The sequence below is a fragment of the Lithobates pipiens genome, unplaced genomic scaffold (assembly GCF_037356315.1).
Source record: "Lithobates pipiens isolate NorthernLeopardFrog02 unplaced genomic scaffold, aLitPip1_a1.2 Scaffold_27, whole genome shotgun sequence".
In the NCBI taxonomy this organism is placed as follows: Eukaryota; Metazoa; Chordata; class Amphibia; order Anura; family Ranidae; genus Lithobates; species Lithobates pipiens.
In genome coordinates this window covers 109,538,517-109,561,181 of record NW_027507788.1, presented here as the reverse complement: position 1 = coordinate 109,561,181, position 22,665 = coordinate 109,538,517, and the positions used below count along the sequence as shown (strand labels likewise).

The 22,665-nt window shown below is 45.6% G+C and overlaps 1 protein-coding gene across 2 annotated transcripts in view; it reads left to right on the top strand.

The window, feature by feature from the left end:
* GRIK4 (glutamate ionotropic receptor kainate type subunit 4) overlaps positions 1 to 22,665 on the top strand; it is a 799,826-nt gene that overhangs the window by 677,177 nt on the left and 99,984 nt on the right. Inside the window, exons 11-13 of one of the 2 annotated variants that reach the window (XM_077457367.1) lie at positions 3,212 to 3,319; positions 3,722 to 3,925; positions 6,590 to 6,703. In XM_077457367.1, coding sequence (XP_077313493.1) covers positions 3,212 to 3,319; positions 3,722 to 3,925; positions 6,590 to 6,703 — 426 coding nt within the window. Of the gene's footprint in view, positions 1 to 3,211; positions 3,320 to 3,721; positions 3,926 to 6,589; positions 6,704 to 22,665 lie in introns of those variants that run through there. The other variant, XR_013263204.1, reaches the window with a different exon arrangement.

The window sequence follows — 22,665 nt, the reverse complement described above, 5'->3', positions numbered from 1 at the left end:
TTGCCATGCGCATCATCCCTCAAGGTCGCGCATTCGTATCGCGCCTGTTAGTCCTACTGTCCCATTCACAAGACCCGGAGCACGTCCTCAGCCTGGACCCCGCAGCTATAGCAGATCTTGCCATGTGGGAGGAATTCCTAACGTCCTGGAATGGCGTGTCCCTGTTCATTCCCTCCGTGTCCTCCTCTTCACCTCAGGTCGTGACCGACGCAGCGGCCTCCACGGGTTTTGCGGCAATTTTTGGCCACCTCTGGCTCGCAGCCCCCTGGCCTCCTCAGATACTGGCAATTCCGGGCTTCACCGAGACGTCCTCCCTGTTCGAGTTGTACCCCATCGTAGCCGCTGCCCACACATGGGGCCGCAGTTGGTCGGGTCAAACAGTGACCTTTTCAACGGACAATCTCGCCACTGCGGAAATCATTAACAAAGGCAGGTCTAAGTCTCTGGAGATTATGTCCTTCCTGCGGCGACTGGTCCAGCTCTCGTTATTATTTCAATTTAACGTTCATTGTGCCTTTATCCCCGGTAAATGTAATCGGGCAGCGGACGCCCTCTCCCGCTTTAACTTAGTTTCCTTTTTTGATCAGGTGCCCGGAGCCGGACCAACGTCAGCAGCTATCCCGGACTGGTCTCAACTGACCCTGGATTAACCCCACACCTAGTAGCTGCAACTCAACTCATCGATCACTCCCTCTCAGACAATACCCGCAAGGCCTATCAAACAGCCTGGAGGGCCTTTAACCGTTTCTTAACATCTCACTCCACAGAGACCTCCCGGGTCAAGCAAGTCCTGGCCTTCATTGCCCATTGCCACTCGGACTTGGCGTTATCCTTTAACACGATCCGGCTATACCTGGCCGGGGTACAACATTTTACGTCCCTCCAGGACCCTGCCGAACCCTCCTTGTTCACTTTCCACGCCATTCGGGCTGTCATGCGCGGCATCCAGAAACGCCAGCCTACGGCCTCCGCCAAACGCCTGCCTATCACAGGAGACGTTTTCAGAAACATGTCTGATATTCTGGCCACTTCACCTTTCGGTCTCCACACTAGTATCATTATACAAGCAGCCATACACCTGGCCTTCTACGGCTTCTTACGGCCAGGCGAGTTTACCTCCAGTAGCCCCTCAGCTCGCATGCTGTGCAAGCACCATCTAGTCAGGCACGGAGACCATTTCATCCTACATATAGCAGTATCCAAGACGCAGCAGCTTGGCCCAGGTACGGACATACATTTTTATAAAACCAACAACCGCTGGTGCCCGGTCGCCATTCTCACCCGCTTGTTGACCCTTCTGGCCGATCAACCAGGAACTGGCCCGCTTCTGCCATTTCACGGTAAGCCACTGAACGCAGCCCAGTTCATGGAGCATGTCAGGATACTCCTGGGCATCCTTCACCTCAATCCGGCTCACTACTCCGGACATTCATTTCGTATCGGAGCTGCTTCAACTGCCTCCCGCCAAGGGGTCCCGGTCCACGTTATCAGAAAGTTGGGTAGATGGAAGTCCACCTGTTTTGCCCGTTACATACCCAATCCGCAAGTAGAGATGGCCCAGGCCTTTGTCAAGCTCACCCAGTAACAAACTCGAATCAATAAATGCAATCCCTACCTGTATGTTTTTGCCCCCTTATTTTGGTATACCCTACGTTAGGCCAGGGCACACTTTCAGGTCCATTTCAGGTAAGCGAGTTTATGTTAACCTTGTTTGTCATCCTTATCCGTATCGGTCAGAGGGCTCTGGGCCATAAATAGAAAGGCCAGTATGGTGGCCTGGAATTATGGGTGGAGCCCGGTGGAGTATATAACCAGCCCGTTCGCCTAGCTCCCTCGTCAGTTCCGGTGCGCGATACCCACCCACCCATCCCCTGTCAGGACATTTCTCAAGCATTATACTCCTCGGGTGAGTACTCATTTCACTCCATTTCATTTTCATTTCATTTATTACTCATTTCTCTATCTAGGGTATGCCCCCTTATTTTGGTATACCCTACGTTAGGCCAGGGCACACTTTCAGGTCCATTTCAGGTAAGCGAGTTTATGTTAACCTTGTTTGTCATCCTTATCCGTATCGGTCAGAGGGCTCTGGGCCATAAATATATATATATATATATATATAAATTTATTTATTTATATTATGATGAATATGCCTAAAAAAGTAATATATAAACAAAAATCCTCAATGAAGAAATAAGTGATTGTAGCAACATGATAAAATGAAGTCCTCTGTATATTTTGAGAAACAACCATTTGACCATTCATTGAGTCAATTGTTCACAGAAATTTGCCTGCTACTGGAGGACTTTATATACGTCACAGAATTTATTGTTTTTCTCATTTCATTCATTTATATTTGCTTGTTATCATATTTGGATTAACACGTCATTTGAGAGCGCAGCTCCTTTTTCTATTTATCTTTACTGTATTTCAGTTTGGTTGCAGCTAGGGTTATTGGGGTTGTACACAGTGCAGTTTTCTTTTTACATTTATTAGCAGGATTACCAACTAAAATTAAAGGAAAAAAAGGCTGAAAGAAAACAAATGCAGACACTACATCCAAGGACTTGCAAGCTTCAATATATTATATTTTTGCTTTTGGGTTTAGATTTCCTTATGCTATTAAATAGCTAAAAATACTTGATAGGATCTATGTTACACTTAATTTGTCTACTAAAATTCTATACTGTGATGATGTGTTCACTGTTACCAGCAGAGGTATACCCTAAAGGTGTGAGATGTACCATTTGGAGTACCTGTATTACTTGGAAAGTCTTGGTTCACTTGTAACAAATGCATATAAGGCACTGAATACTAAAGCTACTATTATGTGATTTAAAGAGACAGCTCATCTATTCTCTGTCTATACAGAGTACTAAAGACCAAAGTCACTTCTCTTTAGCGGCCATGCTCACTACTTGACATTTATATTCCGTGTTGCTCATTTCTGGTTTTGTGAATTCCATTGTATGGCTGTTGGATTAGTGCATCGGTTGATACACAAGGCTTTTTGAAAAGTGGGGGGAGTGAGTGGGAAAAAGGGGGTCATTTGTTAAAGTGACCTCCTGCTACACCAGAATGTTGAGGATCAAATACACATTGGCTTGTGATCATATTCTATACGTTTCACTTACTTAAAATTTGCTATCCCAATTAATTATTTGGATTTTACCTTTACATTATATACTTGTACATATCTTTTATTTTCCAGATTGGACAATGGCATGTTAGTAATGGTCTATCTATGGACAGAAGACACTTCTTCCAAAACATTTCTGACAGTTTGGCTAACAAGACATTAATTGTTACTACTATCCTAGTAAGTCTACGCATTTCCATTTATTGAAGTGCTTTGGGAAACGGTTGATTAAATCATTCCTTATATATTTTTGTGGTGAAATATAATAGTGTAATAAAAATAACTGAAAAAGAATATGAAATATGGTAGAAATAATTCACGAAAAAAAAACAACTTATCTTTTCACTATATTTTATAGAAAACCCCTTAAAGTGGGTTCTCCATTCATGTGCCCTTTTTTTTTTTTTTTTAACAATTATATAACTAATCTTTGTCATATGGCCCCAAGGTAACAGCATGTATTTTCAAATTAAATGTAAAAACGAATATATAAATGATTTATACTTGCATATAATTAATAGAATAGTATTCAGATAATCGTCTGAGCTGATGGCAATAACCAAAACTATTTTCTTTTTAAAGGAAAACCCATACGTGATGCTTAGACCAAATCATCATGATCTGCAGGGTAATGAACGCTACGAAGGGTTCTGTGTGGACATGCTCAAGGAGCTATCAAAGATATTGCATTTTAACTATAAAATTCGCCTGGTTGCTGATGGTCTTTATGGCGTTTCAGAGGTGAATGGAACTTGGACTGGAATGGTGGGAGAACTGATATCCAGGGTAAGCCGTATATAGAATGAAAATTCTACAACCTGGTTGTGAATGATAGTTTGTAAACAAATAGAATGCAAACTGAATTTAGGGAAATAATTTACTGTCTGAAAGAGGAACTAAACTGGAAGCTGTGGCCATAAAAAAAGGTAATACACTGGTCACCAATATTGCATGTGGTCTCCCTGCAGCTGATCTTTTCCCCATTACTGACTTATTTTGCCTTGTTCTGCAAGGTTTCTCTGTGTGGAGTTGGCCATCTTGGTAGAGGCAGGGCTTTACTTCCACGTGTCAGAGCTCCAGCAAGGAGAACAGTGAACAGCGCAGATAAGTCAACAAATCTTACTCCAATTCTCTTGAGACTGGAATTCAGAGGCAGGATTGCCTTAGATCTCAGTGCAGGTATACAGGTATGAAGTTATAGGCACAAGAGTGCCTAGGCACAATTACATACCAGGAAGGGCATTGCTATTTTCAAGGAGAAATTCAAGTCAAATAGTAGATTTTCCAGGTTACTGTATAGACCAAATGAATAAATCTAGATGTCCCCTATCTGTTCAGATCCACTTTAAAGTAAGCCTGTATTCAATCCCTCACTGCATCAACTAACATGGATTAAAGCGTTTTTTTTTTTCAGTCAGTTTTGCAAAAATTAAAAGTCAGCAGCTAAAAAACTGTAGCTCCTGACTTTTAATAAACAGACACTCACTTGTCCATGCATCCTCACCTGGTCTATGGGTAAATTACAATAAAACTGAAGTGCTTCCTCTTGTTCCATCTCCAAGATGGAACGCGTCCTACCCCTTCTCTCTTGCCCAACAATTTATTACATATCTAGGTGCTAAAATAGGGAAGTAGCCATCTTCTCTTTACAACCTCAATTACTCCCCTTTGTTTGCCAAAATTACAAAAGAGTTAGAGGCTTGGATGACTCTACCCCTATCACTCTTTGTAAGATGCCACCTGACTAAAATTGTGAGTTTCCCTGACCTCCTTTTATACTCTACAAACTATTCGCATCCTCTTAAAACACCAAGATGTACAGAAATTCAATAAAGCTATTGTTCCCTTTTTATGGTGCAAGAAGAGACCCCGTATTGCTTTGCACAAATTGCATCTTCCCAAAAGTGAAGAAGGTGTCGGTATCCCGGATATCAGGATGTACAATCTAGCTTGTTTGCTTAGGTACAGGTTAGACTGGTTGTCTCAATCCTCTGTTTATGTGAACTACACTCTTGAATCTAATCTGGTCTCTCCTTACCACCTCCCTGGCATCCTGCATAGTAAGATTCAATCGCTCCAAAAACCCTTACAAAAAAATATCTTAATCCGAGACACTATTATTACCTGGTGGGAGATTAGAAAAAAAACGTCACCTTCCTTCTTCGGTCTCCCAACACCTTTGGCTTCACGGCAACCCTTTTGTTTCTACAAGCAATGAAATACAAGGCATATGACTTTTGTCACATCAAGGGCCTGTTAATAGCATGCCCTGGGACTGTGACGTCATAAAGGGGCAGGATCACCATGTGACATCATTCTGTGACCACGCCCCATACCCCATCAGCGTAGGGGGTTCCCCTTAAAATCCATACCAGACCTAAGGGCCTGGTATGCTCCCGGAGGGGGAACCCATGCCAAATTTTTTAAATAAATTTGGCGTGGAGTTCCATCTGGAGAGCTGATAATTCTGTGAGAGTCGCCCCAATATAGACGGAGATCCGACTTGGAGGCGACTTCCATTGAAATCAATGGGTACCAGTCGCCAACAAGTCGGATACAAGTAGTACAGGAACCTTTTCTGAAGTCGGAGCGACTTCAGTAGTGTGCATTAAGATGGCTCTCATTCACTTACATTGATTTTTACATGTAGTGCGACTTGAGGCGACTAGGGGCGACCTGAAGTTGGATCTGAGTTGCTCCTGTGTGAACTGGCTCTTAAAATATCCTGTGTCAGATTCAAATATCCCTGCCACCTGTTTTGGCAGGTAATTTTACCAACACATGCCGAGGATCCAGGTAGTTCTTAATAGTGACACTTTTACAACAAATACATGAATCTTTCACCTGCACCAACATTTATTGTGTGGAGGCACAAAAATTCTAAGAGTGTCATAAAAACGCTTTATAAATTCCCGACAGTATGTCAGAGATCAGTTACCAACAATATAATTTAGTAGTGGATTGAACAATAGAAATCCATGCATTCGGAATATATCATAGAGTGTATCAGTGGCAGTTTCAACATATTACAGTGTTCTGATTCTTATAGTTCAAATATACTGTATTTTCTATTCTTATGAAACTTTTGTTGAGCACCTGAGATAAATATATTTTGTCATACTTTTAAAAAAAGAAGTGCATTTTCATATCAATTTATGGTTCGCAGAGTTAATGCCATCACATTGGCTCCCTAAATTACATTTTTGTACAATAAAATCCACATAAAAGAGCCAAGAGCTTTCAGTGTAATAACACAATAACATAGGTAATTTGTGCAGTGTGAATAATATCTGCTGTTTATATCTCCAAAAGAATATTACTTTCTCGTATTGTAAGTGCAAAATGAAAAGTGTTTTTTTTTTTTTTAAGCAGAGTATAATTTCTTCGCTTATACTGCTGTGCAACAATACTAGTAAGGATTACCTGTTTCTGTTATGTGTACCTCTACAGAAAGCAGATTTAGCCGTTGCTGGTCTCACAATAACAGCAGAAAGAGAAAAGGTTATTGATTTCTCCAAGCCATTTATGACCTTAGGAATCAGCATCCTGTACCGTGTTCACATGGTAAGTTCAATGGTCTTGTTACCTCCAATATTCAGAATGTCATTGAGATTCTTTTGTGTTTTTCTTCTGTAAATCTGAAAACATAGCTCCAAAACTGTTTTTTAAATTGTATAATATTTGATATGTCTTGTTGAGTCACGATTATTTTGGTGTGGTTCTGATCCAAATTTCCTGACTTTTGCTCATGTGATAAAGAAATGAATGCGATACATTATCGCAACATACTCATTCAAAAAATAAGAAAAACGATGTGTTATAGCCTAATCGTCTAATCTTTCTTTGTTCTGTCTGGTTTAAACTAGGGAAATTAGTTGCAATGGATCATCATTTCTTTTTAAAAAGCCCATTAGTGGCCGCTTCCTGTGTTTGCAAGGATATATCAACATCACTGTTTAGTAAGCTAGCAAGAGAGGAAACATTTGTATATAGAACGGTATTCTGTAATGTTATCTTTTAGTAAAGGGCTGCAATTGGTCCCTTTTATCGAAGGCCCCCTATTTTCAGTATAATTATTGCCTGATTTTACTTGCGAACCACCAGTAAAATATCATGTGTTGGGGAATCTACAGAAATTGTATACAGGCTTACTGGAACATGGCAACCATTTTTCTGATTAGGCAATCAGCCAATGATCCCACCCCAACATTATCACCTTGTTTTTAAGTATGGATGCGGTGAACCATGCTTTGCGCATTGTGCAGATGTTGAGTCAGCAATGGCCCCCTTCATGAATCCTAACCTAAATTTCCTAGAGAACTATAGCACCTGCCTTTAGGAAATTGGACACCAACAAAAGAAAGCTGTAAGGGCAGCTCATTATGACCTCTCCCACTCCAAATGTGTCTCATGTGTTCTCTACTCTTTGAGAGGAAAAAAACATTCTCGTTTTTTATCAAAGAGTTATTTTTAATTTTCCCTAAGCATGCGTGGACCTCGTTGTCTTCCTGCTATGCCTTCTGGACCTGCATTGGGTTAAATGAATATAATGTCTTTCAATTTTGATCATAGATAATCATTTGGACATAAGTGTCTCATTTGGTTGACATTGCCTCATGGATTATATAATCTATATCTCATAAGATCATACAGTTAAAGTATCATGTAATTAGCAAACTTAATATATGAGTAAAAATGTGCAAGAATTCAATTTACCAAAGGTGGGTCCACAAAGAAATAGAGAAAAATCACAAGATACCTTTAAGAAAAGCCTGAAGGGGCTTGATTTACTAAAGATCCCTAACGCATGTATTTAATATGTCTGGTATTAGCTACCTAATAGAGATGAGCGGACACCTGGATGTTAGGGTTCGACGGGTTCAGCCGAACTTCGGAAAAAAAGTTTGGGTTCGGGACCGAACTTGACCCGAACATGACCCCGAACCCGAACCCCATTGAAGTCAATGGGGACCCGAACTTTTGAGGAATAAAATGGCTCTGTACTCTGTCCGCCCTGTACTGCGTTTGCTCAGTATGTAGGACAAGGGGATTTAGAAAATCTCCCAAGATGAATGGCGCTGCGCAGTGAGTCCAGGTTCAAGCCACACCACCCGAGGTTCAAGCCGAGCGAAGCGAGGCCGTGCCCTAAGCGTGGCAAGTGGCCCTGTTACTATGCGCTACCGTATGTCCACTTGGATGGTGGGGCTTGCACCTGCACTCACGGGGCAGGCACCGTTCATCTTCCGAGATTTTCAGAATCTTCTTGTCCTTGGGCCGGACACTATCCGATGGCCAAACAGTTTTTGTCAGAACACCGGTATACATGTCTATTCTGCAAATGGTACGGACAAGTCCTGTGGGATCTATGCCTGGTTCATTTTAATGAACGTGAGCTTGTCCACATTGACTCTGGACAAGCTGCTGCGCTTGTCTGTAAAAACTTTCCCTGCCGTGCTAAATACACATTCAGATAATACACTGGCTGCAGGGCAGGTCAGCACCTCCAAGGCATAAAGGGCAAGCTCAGGCCATGTGCCCAATTTGGAGACCCAGAAGTTGAAGGGGGCAGACCCGCCATTCAGTACGTGTAAGCATGTGCACACATACTGCTACACCATGTTGGTGAAATGCTGCCTCCTGCTAAGACGTTCCATCTCAGCTGGTGGTACTGGTTCTTGTGGCATGCTGACAAAGCTTTTCCACATTTCGGCCATACTAATCCTGCCTTCTGAGGTGCTGGCGGTGCCCCGGCTGCGTTGGCGATCTCTTCCTGCTCCTCTGCCTTCGCCTTGTGTTTCCACCGTACCCCCGCTGTCAGGTGGGAATGCCACCAGCAGCGTGTCTACCAGCATGCGCTTGTACTCGCGCATCTTATGATCACGCTCCAGTGAGGGAATTAAGGACGGTACGTTGTCCTTGTAACGGGATCCAGCAAGGTGGCCACCCAGTAATCAGCACCAGTTAGAATGTGGGCAACTCGGCGGTCGTTGTGGAGACACTGCAGCATGTAATCGCTCATGTGTGCCAGGCTGCCCAGAGGCAACAAAAAGCTGTCCTCTGTGGGAGGTGTATCGTCTGTGTCCCCTGTATCCCCCCAGCCATGCATTAGTGATTAGTGATGGACGGACTTCCGACGGGATGTTTCGCAAACGCGGACCGCTAACGCGGCCGATAGTTCGCGAACCGGAACGTTCGCGGCGGGCCCCATTGACTTCAATGGGAGGCGAACTTCGCAAACCTACAGGTCAAATTTGCAGCCACAAAATAATTAATAGCTGTGCAAACATAGTCCCACCACATGGCCAATGACATAACACATGTATGAGGTGAATCTGGGATCGACAACTACAAGCATTCTTTTTTTATATGGGAAATTGTTGTGACAATTCAGGACTGTAGAGCGCATGAAGGCAATGGAGGAGAGGGAAGGTCAGGGACCAGGGTAGGCAAAGAAGAGGGTGCAGGAGATGATCACCAGCAGCGGGACATACAGCAATGACACCTGCACCGTGATAGAGTCATCTGACACCAGCACCGTGATAGAGAGCACTGACATCAGCAGCGTGACATACAGCAATGACACCTGCACCGTGATAGAGTGATCTGACAACAGCACTGTGATAGAGAGCACTGACATCAGCAGCGTGACATAAAGCACTCACACCAGCACCGTGATATACAGCACTGACAGCAGCACCGTGATAGAGAGCACTGACATCAGCAGCGTGACATAAAGCACTCACAACAGCACCATGATATACAGCACTGACAGCAGCACCGTGATGGAGAGCACTGACATCAGCAGCGTGACATAAAGCACTCACACCAGCACCGTGATATACAGCACTGACAGCAGCACTGTGACAGAGAGCACTGACATCAGCACCGTGATATACAGCACTGACACCTGCACCGTAAGCAGCCCCAGGAGGAAGTCAGCATAGCACAGGGATGGTGGGAGACCCTCATAATGAGCATAGCACAGGGATGGTGGGAGCCCCTCATAATAAGCAGCCCCAGGAGGATGTCAGCATAGCACAGGGATGGTGGGAGCCCCTCATAATAAGCAGCCCCAGGAGGATGTCAGCATAGCACATGGATGGTGGGAGCCCCTCATAATAAGCAGCCCCAGGAGGATGTCAGCATAGCACAGGGATGGTGGGAGCCCCTCATAATAAGCAGCCCCAGGACTAAGTCAGCACAGCACAGGGATGGTGGGAGCCCCTCATAATGAGCATAGCACAGGGATGGTGGGAGCACCTCAAAATATGCACAGCAGAGGTACAGCCCCAGGAGGAAGTCAGCACAGCACAGGGATGGTGGGAGCCCCTCATAATATGCACAGCAGAGGTACAGCCCCAGGAGGATGTCAGCACAGCACAGGGATGGTGGGAGCCCCTCATAATAAGCAGCCCCAGTAGAAATATGACACCGCTCAACCTCTTCAAAGAGGAGGGTACGGGCATATAGTAAGGTGTGCTTTTTTTGGACAAGGAAGTGAGCCAAATGAAGAAAGAAGGTCTCTGTGCTCGATTAAAAAAAATTGTTTATAGACATATACATGGTCTACTGGTCACATGTGTTGAATTCCTCCGAGATCCATGCCTCATTCATTTTTAGAAATGTGAGGTAGTTAACACTGTCGTGAGCTAGGCGAGTACGCTTATCGGTCACGATCCCCCCTGCTGCGCTGAACGTCCTTTCGGACAGGACACTGGATGAGGGGCAAGCCAACAGTTCGATTGCAAATTGGGCAAGCTCTGGCCAGAGGTCAAGCCTGCCCACCAAGTAGTCCAGGGGTTCATCACTCCTCAGAGCGTCCACAACGGCCGTTAACCCGATGTAGTCGGACACCTGACGGTCTAGGCGTTCCCTGATGCTGGATCCGGATGACACCTGTCGATGCGTCGGCTGAAAGAATGACTTCATATCTGAAGTCACCAACACATCTTCAAACCGGCCTCTTTTTGCAGGCGCTGTTGGATTGGTACCCCGCAACTCCTTCTCTGGGAGTGGGAATTGCTCCTCTGCCAGCGCACGCAAAAGCAGAATGCAGCATTTCTCGAAGCAAGGCCTGGAAGTGCTGCATTCTGACAGCCCTCTGTGACGGCGGTAACATTTCCGCCATTTTGTGTTTGTACCGGGGGTCTAAGTACGTTGCCACCCAGTACTGGTCCTTGACCCTTATGCTTTTTATACGGGGGTCCTTATTAAAACACTGGAGCATGAAGGCCCCCATTTGCACTAAAGTGGAAGCGGTGTGGTGGCCTGGCTCCTGCTCATCATCCAGGATAATGTCGTCCTCTTCATTCTCCTCTCCCCATCCACGCTCAACAACAGGGGTCCCAGAAAGGTTTATAGCATGCTCTTCTTGCTCCTGCTCATCTGCCCCGGCACCATCCTCCTCTGACTCCTATCAGACTCCTGTTGTTCACTTGTCTCAGATAGAGTAGCCCCCCCTGGGAATTCATCCAGCATTGCGACTTCCTCATCTTCCCGCTCCTCCACAGCTTGATCAATGACACGACGCAACGCACGCTCCATAAAGAAGGCATAAGGTACCATGTCACTGATGGCGCCATGGCTGTGACTGACCAGTTTGGTGATCTCCTCAAATGGGCGCAGAAGTCTGCATGCGTCGCGCATGAGCAGCCACTGGCACGGTGAAAAAAACTCTAGCTCCCCAGAACCGGTTCTGCCGCAGAGTTCATACAGGTAGACGTTAACTGCACGCTTCTGCTGGAGCAGCCTATCAAGCATATAGAAGGTTGAGTTCCATCGCGACGGGCAATCGCAAATAAGATGTCTGACCAGCAGATTGTGTCGCCGCTGAATGTCAGCAAGGCGAGCCATGGCCGTGTAAGATCTTCTGAAATGGGCCGAGATTTTCCTTGCCTGCCGCAAGATGTCCTGGACCCCAGGGTATTTGACAAGGAATCGCTGCACGACCAAGTTTAAGACGTGTGCCATGCATGGCACGTGCGTTATTTTGCCCTGTTTCAATGCGCTAAGCAGATTGGCACCGTTGTCGCACACCACTTTACCAACTGTCAAATTGAGCAGTGTTAGCCACTGATCTACCTGTGAACGCAAAGCTGAAAGGAGTGTTGGGCCAGTGTGGCTCTTGGCTTCCAGGCACAACAGACGCAGCACGGCATGGCAACGTCTCACCTGGCATGTCGAATAGGTTCTGGGGAGCTTGGGTGGCGCAGCGGAAGAGACGCTAGCAGCGGAAAAGGAGGAGTCAGCTGAGGAGGAGAGGGAGGAGGATGGAGTAGGAGGAGGAGGAGAAGAAGAGTCAGCCCTGCATGCAATCCGTGGCGGTAAAACCAAATCTACACGGGTGCCACGGGTTACATGCTTGACGGCCGTCAGAAGGTTCACCCAGTGGGCAGTAAAAGTGATATACCTTCCCTGCCCGTGTTTGCTAGACCACGTGTCTGTGGTCAGATGTATCTTGGCACCGACACTGTGTGCCAGAGATACATTCACTTGCCGCTGAACATGGCCATATAGCTCTGGGATGCCCTTCTCTGAGAAATACTTCCTTCCTGGGACCTTCCATTGTGGTGTTCCAATGGCCACAAATTTTCGTAAGGCCTCCGAGTCCACCAGTTTATATGGCAGTAGTTGGCATGCTATCAGTTCTGACAAGCCAGCCGTCAACCGTTGGGCAAGAGGGTTATCCGGCGTCATCATTTTTTTACGCTCGAACATTAGGCCCACGGAAGCCTGCCTTTTTGCAGAAAAACGTGAGCTTGGCGTGATGGAAGGTGGAGTGGAGGACAATTGTGAGGAGAGAGGAGAAGGAGAAGTAGAAGACGAGGCTGGACGGTGAGAGTCTGCAGTGTGGCTTTGTGTGTTCCGTTGCTCCCACTCGGCTCGGTGATGGCTGCTCATGTGCCTTCTTAAGGCGGTTGTCTCTAGGTGAGTGTTGGGCTTACCGCGACTAATGCGTTGACTGCAAAGATTGCAGATGGCAACGCTATTGTCAGCAGCGGACACGTTAAAAAAAGCCCACACTGCGGAGCCATGTGCCGGTGTCCTGGGAGCGCCAGTTGTGACCGTACATGGTCGATGACTCGCTCCTGATACATTTGCAGTCTGCTTTGTCCCTCCTGTGCAATGTAAGTTATTCCTGCTTCTCCTCCCTATCTGCTGGTCCATATCTCCCTCTGAACTCCCCTCCTCTTCCTCTCTTGTGGGCACCCACGTGACATCACTAGACACGTCATCATCAACGTCACCTTCCCCACCGCTATAAGTAGAGATCTCGGAGAAGGCAGCAACACCGGGGACCAACCTCCTCCTTGGGCTGATCTGGGTACTGTCGTCAGACTGCTGAGTAGCGGTTGTTGCTGCCCCCTCTTCCTGATCCAATACCAAGAGTGGCTGCGCATCAGAAATGTCTTGATATGGATCAGAAAATAATTCCTGTGACTCAAGCGGAAGGTATGTGGTGGTGGTGGTGGTGGTGGTGTTGTTGGTGGTAGTGTCTTTGGGGATGCACATAGCAGAGAGTGAAGAAGAGGGTGCAGATCGAGAGGATGAGGAGGGTGCAGAAGAGTAAGGCTGAGTGAGCCACTCAACCAAGTCTGGTGCGTCCTTTAAAGTAATTGAACGCACCTTCTGCAACTTCCCACTTTGGCTCAAGCCTGTTGCTCCTGCCCTACCCCTACCACCCCTGCAGAAGGGCCTGCCTCTTCCTCTGCCTGTCAGTCTGCCTGCCTCTCAGTCCCTATACCGATGAAGGACTGCTGCAGTATAGGGCAGCGGTCAGCAGTAGTGCGCCTCAACCCTATGTATTGTGGACCGATACCAGTCCTTATAGAATAGCAGACTGTACCTCACTCAACACTATGTATTGTAGCACCCTAGACAGACCAAGTTACCAGTCCTTATAAGGAGCTTTGTGGAACAAGTGGGTTGTGAATGATTAGCAGACTGCAGCAGAAGGGCAGCAGTCAAGTATAATATTCTTTCTATATTTGGAAGAAAGAATATTATACGTGTACAAGCCTATTACCATACCACTGATACCAGCCCTGAAAAGAACCTTTGTGGAACTAATAGTAACAGCTACTGATTAAACTGACCCTCACTGCCTCACACACTGCTTCCTGCCTGTCCCTATATAAACTGAGGCTACTGGAACAATAATTGAAATAGCACTTTTGTGGACCTGATAGTAACAGCTAATGACTAAACTGGCTGTCCCTGCAGCACACACCGTCCTGTCCCTTTCTCTAAACTGACAAAAGACGCTCAGGCTGCTGCAACAATCACTAGCACAGCACTGCCTATCCTGAACTACACATAACACCTATACCAGTCCTGAAAATAACTTTTGTGTACCAAATAGCTAGCGATTTGGGTCACTGTAATCTCTCCCTGCTCCACACAGCAACCTCTCCCTATAGTGACAGAAGAAAGAATGTAAAATGGCTAACGGATCGGGTGTATTTATAAGTTAGGGGGAATGTCCAAGTGTCCATGTGCTGTAATGTCTCAATTGGCTGTCCTGTACCCCATGATGGATGTGTCATCATAGGTCAAAGTTCTTTTACACAGTAAACACGGACGTCCGCCGGGCGAACGGCGCCAATAGTCCGCCGAACGGGCGGACCGCGAACAGCCGAAATTCGCCGCGAATGACCGCCGGGCGAACCGTTCGGCCATCACTACTAGTGATGGCCATGAGCTAGTCTGGTTGCCACCCCTCTGTGAACATGGTTCCTCCTCCTCCATCTCATCCTCCCCCTCGTCATCCTCCAGAACTGTGCCCTTGCTGTCGGACAATTGTGTACCTAGCGTTTGTTGGTGCAGGAACCCACCCTCATAGCCACTTGTGAATGACTGCCCTGAAAGCCTTGCAAATGATCCCTCTTCCTCCTCCTCCTGATCCTGTGCCAGATCCTCTTCCATCATCGCCCGAAGCATTTTTTCAAGGAGGCATAGAACTGGGATAGTAACGCTGAGAACGGCGTCATTGGCACTGGCCATGTTGGTGGAGTACTCAAAACAGCGCAACAAGGCACACAGGTCTCGCATGGAGGCCCAGTTATTGGTGGTGAAGTGGTGCTGTTCCACAGAGCGACTCACGCGTGCGTGCTGCAGCTGACACTCCACTATCACCTGCTGCTGCTTGCACAGTCTGGCCAGCATGTGCAAGGTGGAGTTCCACCTTGTGGGCACGTCACATATGAGGCGGTGAGAGGGAAGGCCGAAGTTGCGCTGCAGCTCTGACAGGCAAGCAGCAGCAGGGTGAGAACGCAGAAAGTGCGCACAAACGCCCTGCACTTTCTGCAGCAGCTCTGGAATATGGGGGTAATTTTTAAGGAACCTCTGGACCACCAAGTTCAGCACATGCGCCAGGCAAGGGATGTGCGTCAAACCAGCTAGGCCCAGAGCTGCTATGAGATTTTGCCCATTATCGCACACCACCAGGCCGGGCTTGAGGCTCACTGCCACCAACCACTCATCGGTCTGTTGTTCCATGTCCCTCCACAACTCCTGCGCGGTGTGGGGTTTTTCCCCCCAAACAGGAAAGTTTTAAAACTGCCTGCTGTCGTTTACCCCTAGCTGTGCTGAAGTTGGTGGTGAAGGTGTTACGCTGACTGGATGAGGAGTCGGTAGAGGATGAGGAAGCGGAGTAGGAGGAGTTAGCAACAGGAGGCAAACTGAAGCGCAATCCTCAGTGGTGGAAGGACATGCACCAAACTGCTATCCGCCTCAGGCCCAGCCACCACTGCATTTACCCAGTGTGCTGTTAGGGAGATATAACGTCCCTGACCGTGCTTACTGGTCCACGCATCTGTAGTTAGGTGGACCTTGCCACAGATGGTGTTGCGCAGTGCCCACCTGATTTTGTCCCCCACTTGGTTGTGCAGGGAAGGGATGGCTCGCCTGGAAATGTAGTGGCGGCTGGGCACGACATACTGTGGGACAGCCAATGCCATCAGGCTTTTAAAACTCTGCGTCTCCACCAAACGGAATGACAGCATTTAAAAGGCTAGGAATTTTTAAATGCTGGCATTCAGGGCCAGGGATCGTGGGTGGCTAGGGGGCTACTTCCTCTTCCGCTCCAGTGTTTGGGAGATAGAGAGCTGAACGCTTCCATGGGACATTGTGGAGATGGTTGGTGACCCATGTGGTAGTGCTGCTGGCAGATCCTCTGTTTGCGGGTTGGCAGGTGCCACTGTCACTACAGAGGTGGATGAAGAGGCAGAGACTGCAGCAGAAGAGGAAGCAGGAGGAGCCAGAGACCTTTCTTGGTTGTTGAGGTGTCTATTCCACTACAGCTCGTGCTTTGCACTTAGATGCCTGGTCATGCAGGTTGTGCTCAGGTTGAGAACATTTATGCCTCGCTTCAGGCTCTGATTGCACAGAGAAGAACTGCCACGCTAGGGAACTCCTTGGACCTGGCTTTGGTGTGCTCGGTCCCTTGCTGTGTTGGCCAGTAGCAGGCGTACTGTCTAGGGGACGGACGCTCCGCTTTTGCACCCTGCTCCCTCTTCTGCTGTGCTGGTGGCTCTCTGCAACTACTGCCTCTTCCTCCGAACTACACAGGTCACCTGCATGATGTTGCTTCCATGTGGGGTCCAGGACCTCATCGTCCTCCATATCATCTTCCACCCAGTCTTCACCCCTGCCCTCCTTGTCGGTCTGCACAATTGCGAAAGCAGCAGCAGTTGGCACCTGTGTTTCGTCATCATCCAAGACGTGCTGCGATGGTCATCCCATGTACTCATCTTCAAACATAAGTAGTTGGGCATCAGTGCACTCAATCTCTTCCACTTCTGGGTCAGGGCTAGGTGGATGGCCCTGGGAAACCCTGCTAACAGAGTCATCAAAAAGCAGAAGAGACTGCTGCATGATTTGGGGCTCAGACTGCTTGGCTGATTTGCAAGGGGGTGATGTGAAAGACTGATGGAAGTCGGCTGCAGGTGCCAACTCTGATCTTTCATCAGGAGACTGGGTGGGAGACAATGTCAAGGAACCGGAGGCACTGTCAGCAACCCAATCTACTATCGCCTGTACTTTTCCTGGCCTCAACATTCGTACAGCCGCATTAGGAATGACCAAATACCGCTGCAGGCTCTGTCTACTCGCACCTGAGGAAGGTGTTTCACTTGTGCGTGTAGCTGGCACAGATCGACCACGTCCTCTCCCTACAACATGAGCTCCACCAGCAGCACCACGACCGGAGCCACATCCCTTCTTTCACATTCTCATATTTTGCAAATTTAGGATCTTGCCCTAAATGGGTGTTTTTGCAATAGCAGAATACACCCAGAGTATGTAAACGTGTATCTTAGAGCTGCAGAAATGGTGAAAATGCTATTCAAAAAAAATGTTTTTGCCCTAAAAAATTTTTTTAGAATAGCACAATAGAAAAAATATATATAAATTGTGTAACACGCACCTCCACATATGCAGGAAACACTGAAAAGTTGTTGTTTTTTTTGCACTAAATTGACGTTTTTGCAATAGCAGAATACACCCAGAGTATGTACAGGGTGTATGTCACAGTAACATATGCAGTGCTGGTGCACTGAGCTTGCAGATAAAAGTTATATTGTGCTCATGACAGTGTAAAAAGATTGTGCACTGCAACCCAACCAGGTAAATTTGTGTAGATCGCTGAGTTATTAGAATAGATTTCTGAATCTGGACTCCTAGATAATTCTCTCTCCCTCAAAGCACCAACAGGAACCTTACCCTACACTGTCTATCTTTTCTCTCAGTGCAGTGTAAAATCGCTGACTAATTACAATAGATTTCAGAATCAGGACTCCTATGTTATTCTCTCCCTAACAGCAGCCGGAAACCTTTCCCTACACTGTCTAAAGCAGAGTGGCGTGCTGTGCTGTGTGCCTCTAGCTTAAATAGAGGCTGGGTCACATGCTGCACGGGCCAATCACAGCCATGCCATTAGTAGGCATGGATGTGATGGCTTCTAAGGGTACACCAGTTAAACGAATGTTGATTGGCTGCTGCAGGGCTTTTTAAAATGCGCCATTACGTTGCCGAACACCGGACCCGAACCCGAACATACAGCCAATTGTTCGGGTTTGGGACCCAAAAAGCCAAAAGTTCGGTACGAACCCGAACTTTACAGTTCGGGTTCGCTCAACACTACTACCTAAAAGTAGCATTTTAGCTACATTCACCCTTGCATATTACCAATCTAACGTCCGGACACATTCTCCCCCTTCCCAGCCATGCCATTTTCCAACTTTTAGCCCATCACACTTTGAATGACAATTACTCAGTCATGCAACATTGTAACCAAATGAAATTTTTATCTATTTTCTGGATAGAGCTTTCTTTTGGTGGTATTTAATCACCACTGGGGTCTTTATTTTTTGCTATATAAAGAAAAAAATATTTTTTCTTAGCTTTTGTTCTAAATGTTCTATGTTGCAACTAAATCTTTTATTTTTTTTCTTCATAAAATTAGGCTAAATGTATTCTGCTACATTTCTTTGGTAGAAATGAGTTCACAAACTATGGTATAAATCAAGCCTGATGTAATGAGTGCCTGTCAGTGTCTAATTTCTTGAGGCCCTAAAATGACCCCCCTTTTGTGACAGAGCTCGTCCCTGCTTTAGACATCAAATGGAAAAGGAAAAAGTCCTGGAAGTCGCACATCTCTGCAAAACCCCAGGGGAAAATGTGTGACAGCTTCAGCCTGGGCTCCAACCAGGCCACAGGCCCAACACATTTCACGGAGCTCTGTGGGCGGAGTGAAACATGTTGGGGTGTACCCTGATTGGAGCCTGGGCTGAAGCTGTCACACACTTTGCTACGGGGTTTTGCAGAGATATGCAACTTCCAGGACTTTTCCCTTTTCCATTACTTTTTAATTTGTTTTATTTCAATTCATGGTTATTGTATATATTAATTTGCTGTTATTGGTGACTTATTTTGTTTGTTATTGTTTCTTTAGTTTTTTGTTTTGTTATTCTGATTTTGCTTTGTCTTTGTTGAGTATAACTGTATCTTAATATATTTATTATATATTATTTATAATATTAATATATTTAAAAAAAAAAAAACGCGGAGTCCCGGCGGACTCCCGCTTTAAGTCACGCTCACCGCATATATACTGCAGCAGGGTGGCTCTGTTGTGTGAAGCAACATACCAGTATGTTGTTTTGTGCATAAGACACCATGGGCGTGCGCATGCCCACTGCACAGTGGGGGAGCTGATGTGTGGATCCGGCGGCCACCTGTGATCGCTCCGCAGAGGCAGAACGGGGATCTGCCAATGTAAGCAAAAGCAGATTCCCATTCTGACAGGAGAGTACAGTGAGATTGTTTGTTCCTAGTGATCAGGAGCAGCAATCGCTCTGTACTCCTGGTTTGTCCACTCCCCCCACAGCTAGAAACACCTCCTTAGGGCACACTTAGCCCCTTGATCGCCCCTAGTGTTAACCCCTTCCTTGCCAGTGTAATTTATACAATGTTCAGTGTATATTTTTAGCTCTGATCACTGTAATAATGTCACTGGTCCCAAAAAAGTATCAAGTGTCCGATCTGTCTGCCGCAATGTGGCAGTCCTGCTAAAATTGCTGATCACCGCTATTACTAGTAATAAAAAGGCCATAAATATATCCCCTATTTTGCAGATGCTATAACTTTTGCGCAAACCAATCAATATACGCTCATTGCAATTTTTTTACCAAAAATGTGCCGCAGAATACATATTGGCCTAAACTGATGAATAAATTCATATATATATATATATATATATATATATATATATATATATATATATATATATATGTGTGTGTGTGTGTGTGTGTGTGTGTGTGTGTGTGTGTGTGTGTGTGTGTATGTATGTGTTTGTGTGTGTGTGTGTGTGTATATATATATATATATATATATATATATATATATATGTGTGTGTGCTATAATACATATTAAAAAGAAAAAAGACTGTCAATTTTGAAAAAAAAAAACATTTTTACTTTCTGCTATAGATATAAAAAATTTTTTATATATATATATATATATATATATATATATATATATATATATATATATATTATAATTCTTTTTGGATATGTATTATAGCAGAAAGTAAAAAATATAGTTTTTAGTTTTTTTCAAAATTGACATCTTTTTTTGTCTGTAGCGGAAAGCAGAAGTGACCGCAAAGGTGATCAAATACCACCAAAAGAAATCTCTATTTGTGAGAAAAAAAGAACATCAATTTTGGGTACAGTGTTGCACACTCACGCAATTGTCTGTTAAAGTAATGCAGTGCCGCACTGCAAAAAATGGGCTTGTCATTAAGGGGGTAAAGCCTTCCGATCCCTAAGTGGTTAGTAAAGTATTCTGAATTTAAATCTGAATCTGAATGAAGGAACTGTTAGCCATGAAATGGTTTCTCTTGAACTACAATTTGAGGCTGACCATTGTGAAACTTCAGTTAATTATATCATCCACATTTCCTGTCATCCTAGGCATTTATTCGTTTTCTACCCTTAACCCTTCCATTAACTGGGGAGAAAGGCTGTACATTTTATGTCCCCACCCATTGCAAAAATCAATGTAGGGAATGTTTTCAAACAAGTTCTCCACCGATAAAGGCATCAGTTGATGCCTTTAGTGAAGTTGACGTGGTAACTACCCAGTCATATGACAGCTTACCTATAAAGCACCACAAGTTCCAGGATGTCTGTGATATATCCTTGTCTGCAGGGCCGGACTGGGAATTGTTCACAAAAGGGAAAACTATGCATTTTAAAGCACATTTGAAGAGTGTATTATATATAGAAAGACAGATATGAAAGCACATAGGGCTAGGAATATATATATATATATATATATTTATGGTTCAGAGCCCTCTGACCGATACGGATAAGGATGACAAACAAGGTTAACATAAACTCGCTTACTTGAAATGGACCTGAAAGTGTGCCCTGGTCTAACGTACGGTATACCAAAATAAGGGGGCATACCCTAGATTGAGAAATGAGTGTTAAATGAGATGATTATGAAATGGAGTGAAATGAGTACTCTCATGAGGAGTATAATGCTTGAGAAATGCCCTAAAAAGGGGATGGGTGGGTGGGTATCGCGCACCGGAACCGACAAGGAAGACAGGCGAACGGGCTGGTTATATACCCCACCGGGCTCCTCCCATAATTCCAGGCCACCATACTGGCCTTTTTATTTATGGTTCAGAGCCCTCTGACCGATACGGATAAGGATGACAAACAAGGTTAACATAAACTCGCTTACTTGAAATGGACCTGAAAGTGTGCCCTGGTCTAACGTACGGTATACCAAAATAAGGGGGCAAAAACATTCAGGTAGGGGTTGTACTTTATTGTTTCAAGTTTGTTACTGGGTGAGCTTGACAAAGGCCTGGGCCATCTCCACTTGTGGATTGGGTATATAACGGGCAAAACAGGTGGACTTCCATCTGCCCAACTTCTTGATGACATGGTCCGGGACCCCTTGGCGGGAGGCTGTTGAGGCTGCTCCGATACGGAATGAATGTCCGGAGTAGTGAGTAGGATTGAGCTGAAGGATACTCAGGAGTATCCTGACATGTTCCATAAACCGGGCAGCGTTCAGAGGTTTAGTATGAAATTGCAGAAGCGGGCTAGTTTCTGGTTGATCGGCCAGAAGGGTCAACAAGCGGGTGAGAGTGGCGACCGGGCACCAGCGGTTGTTGGTCTTATAGAAATGTATGTCCGTACCCGAGCCAAGCTGCTGCATTTTGGAGACTGCTAAGTGTAAGATGAAATGGTCTTCGTTAGTGATGGCCGAACGGTTCGCCCGGCGGTCGTTTCGCGGCGAATTTCCGACTTTCGCCGTCCGCGGGTTCGAACGCCTTTTTCCGTCGTTCGCCCCGGCGGACTTACGTGTTTAATGTATACAAGAACTTTAACCTTTCGTGACACGTTTATCATGTGTTACAGGACAACCAATTGAGACATGACAGCTCATGGACACTTGGACATTCCCCCTAACCTATAAATACACCCGATCCGGTGGCCATTTTACATTCTTTCTTCTGTCACTGTAGGGAAAGGATCCTGTGTGGAGTAGGGACAGAGAAAACGCTAGCTATTTGGTACACAAAAGTTCTTTTCAGGACTGGTATAGGTGTTAGGTCAGCAGCCTGAGTTTCTTTTGTCAGTTTAGATAAAGGGACAGAGCGCTGTATGCTGCTATTTTAGGGACAGCTCAGCCAGATTAGTCTTTCTTCATCATCATCATCATCATCATCATTAGCTGTTACTATCAGGTCCACAAAAGAGCTGTTCCAGCTAATCGTTCCAGCCTACTCTTTTTTGCCAATTTGTATAGGGACAGGCAGGAAGCAGTGTGTCAGGCAGTGAGGATAATTTTAAAGACTTGCTGTTACTATTAGTTCCACAAAGGTTCTTTTCAGGACTGGTATCAGTGGTACGGTAATAGGCTTGTACACGTATAATATTCTTTCTTCCAAATATAGAAAGAATATTATACTTGACTGCTGCCCTTCTGCTGCAGTCTGCTAA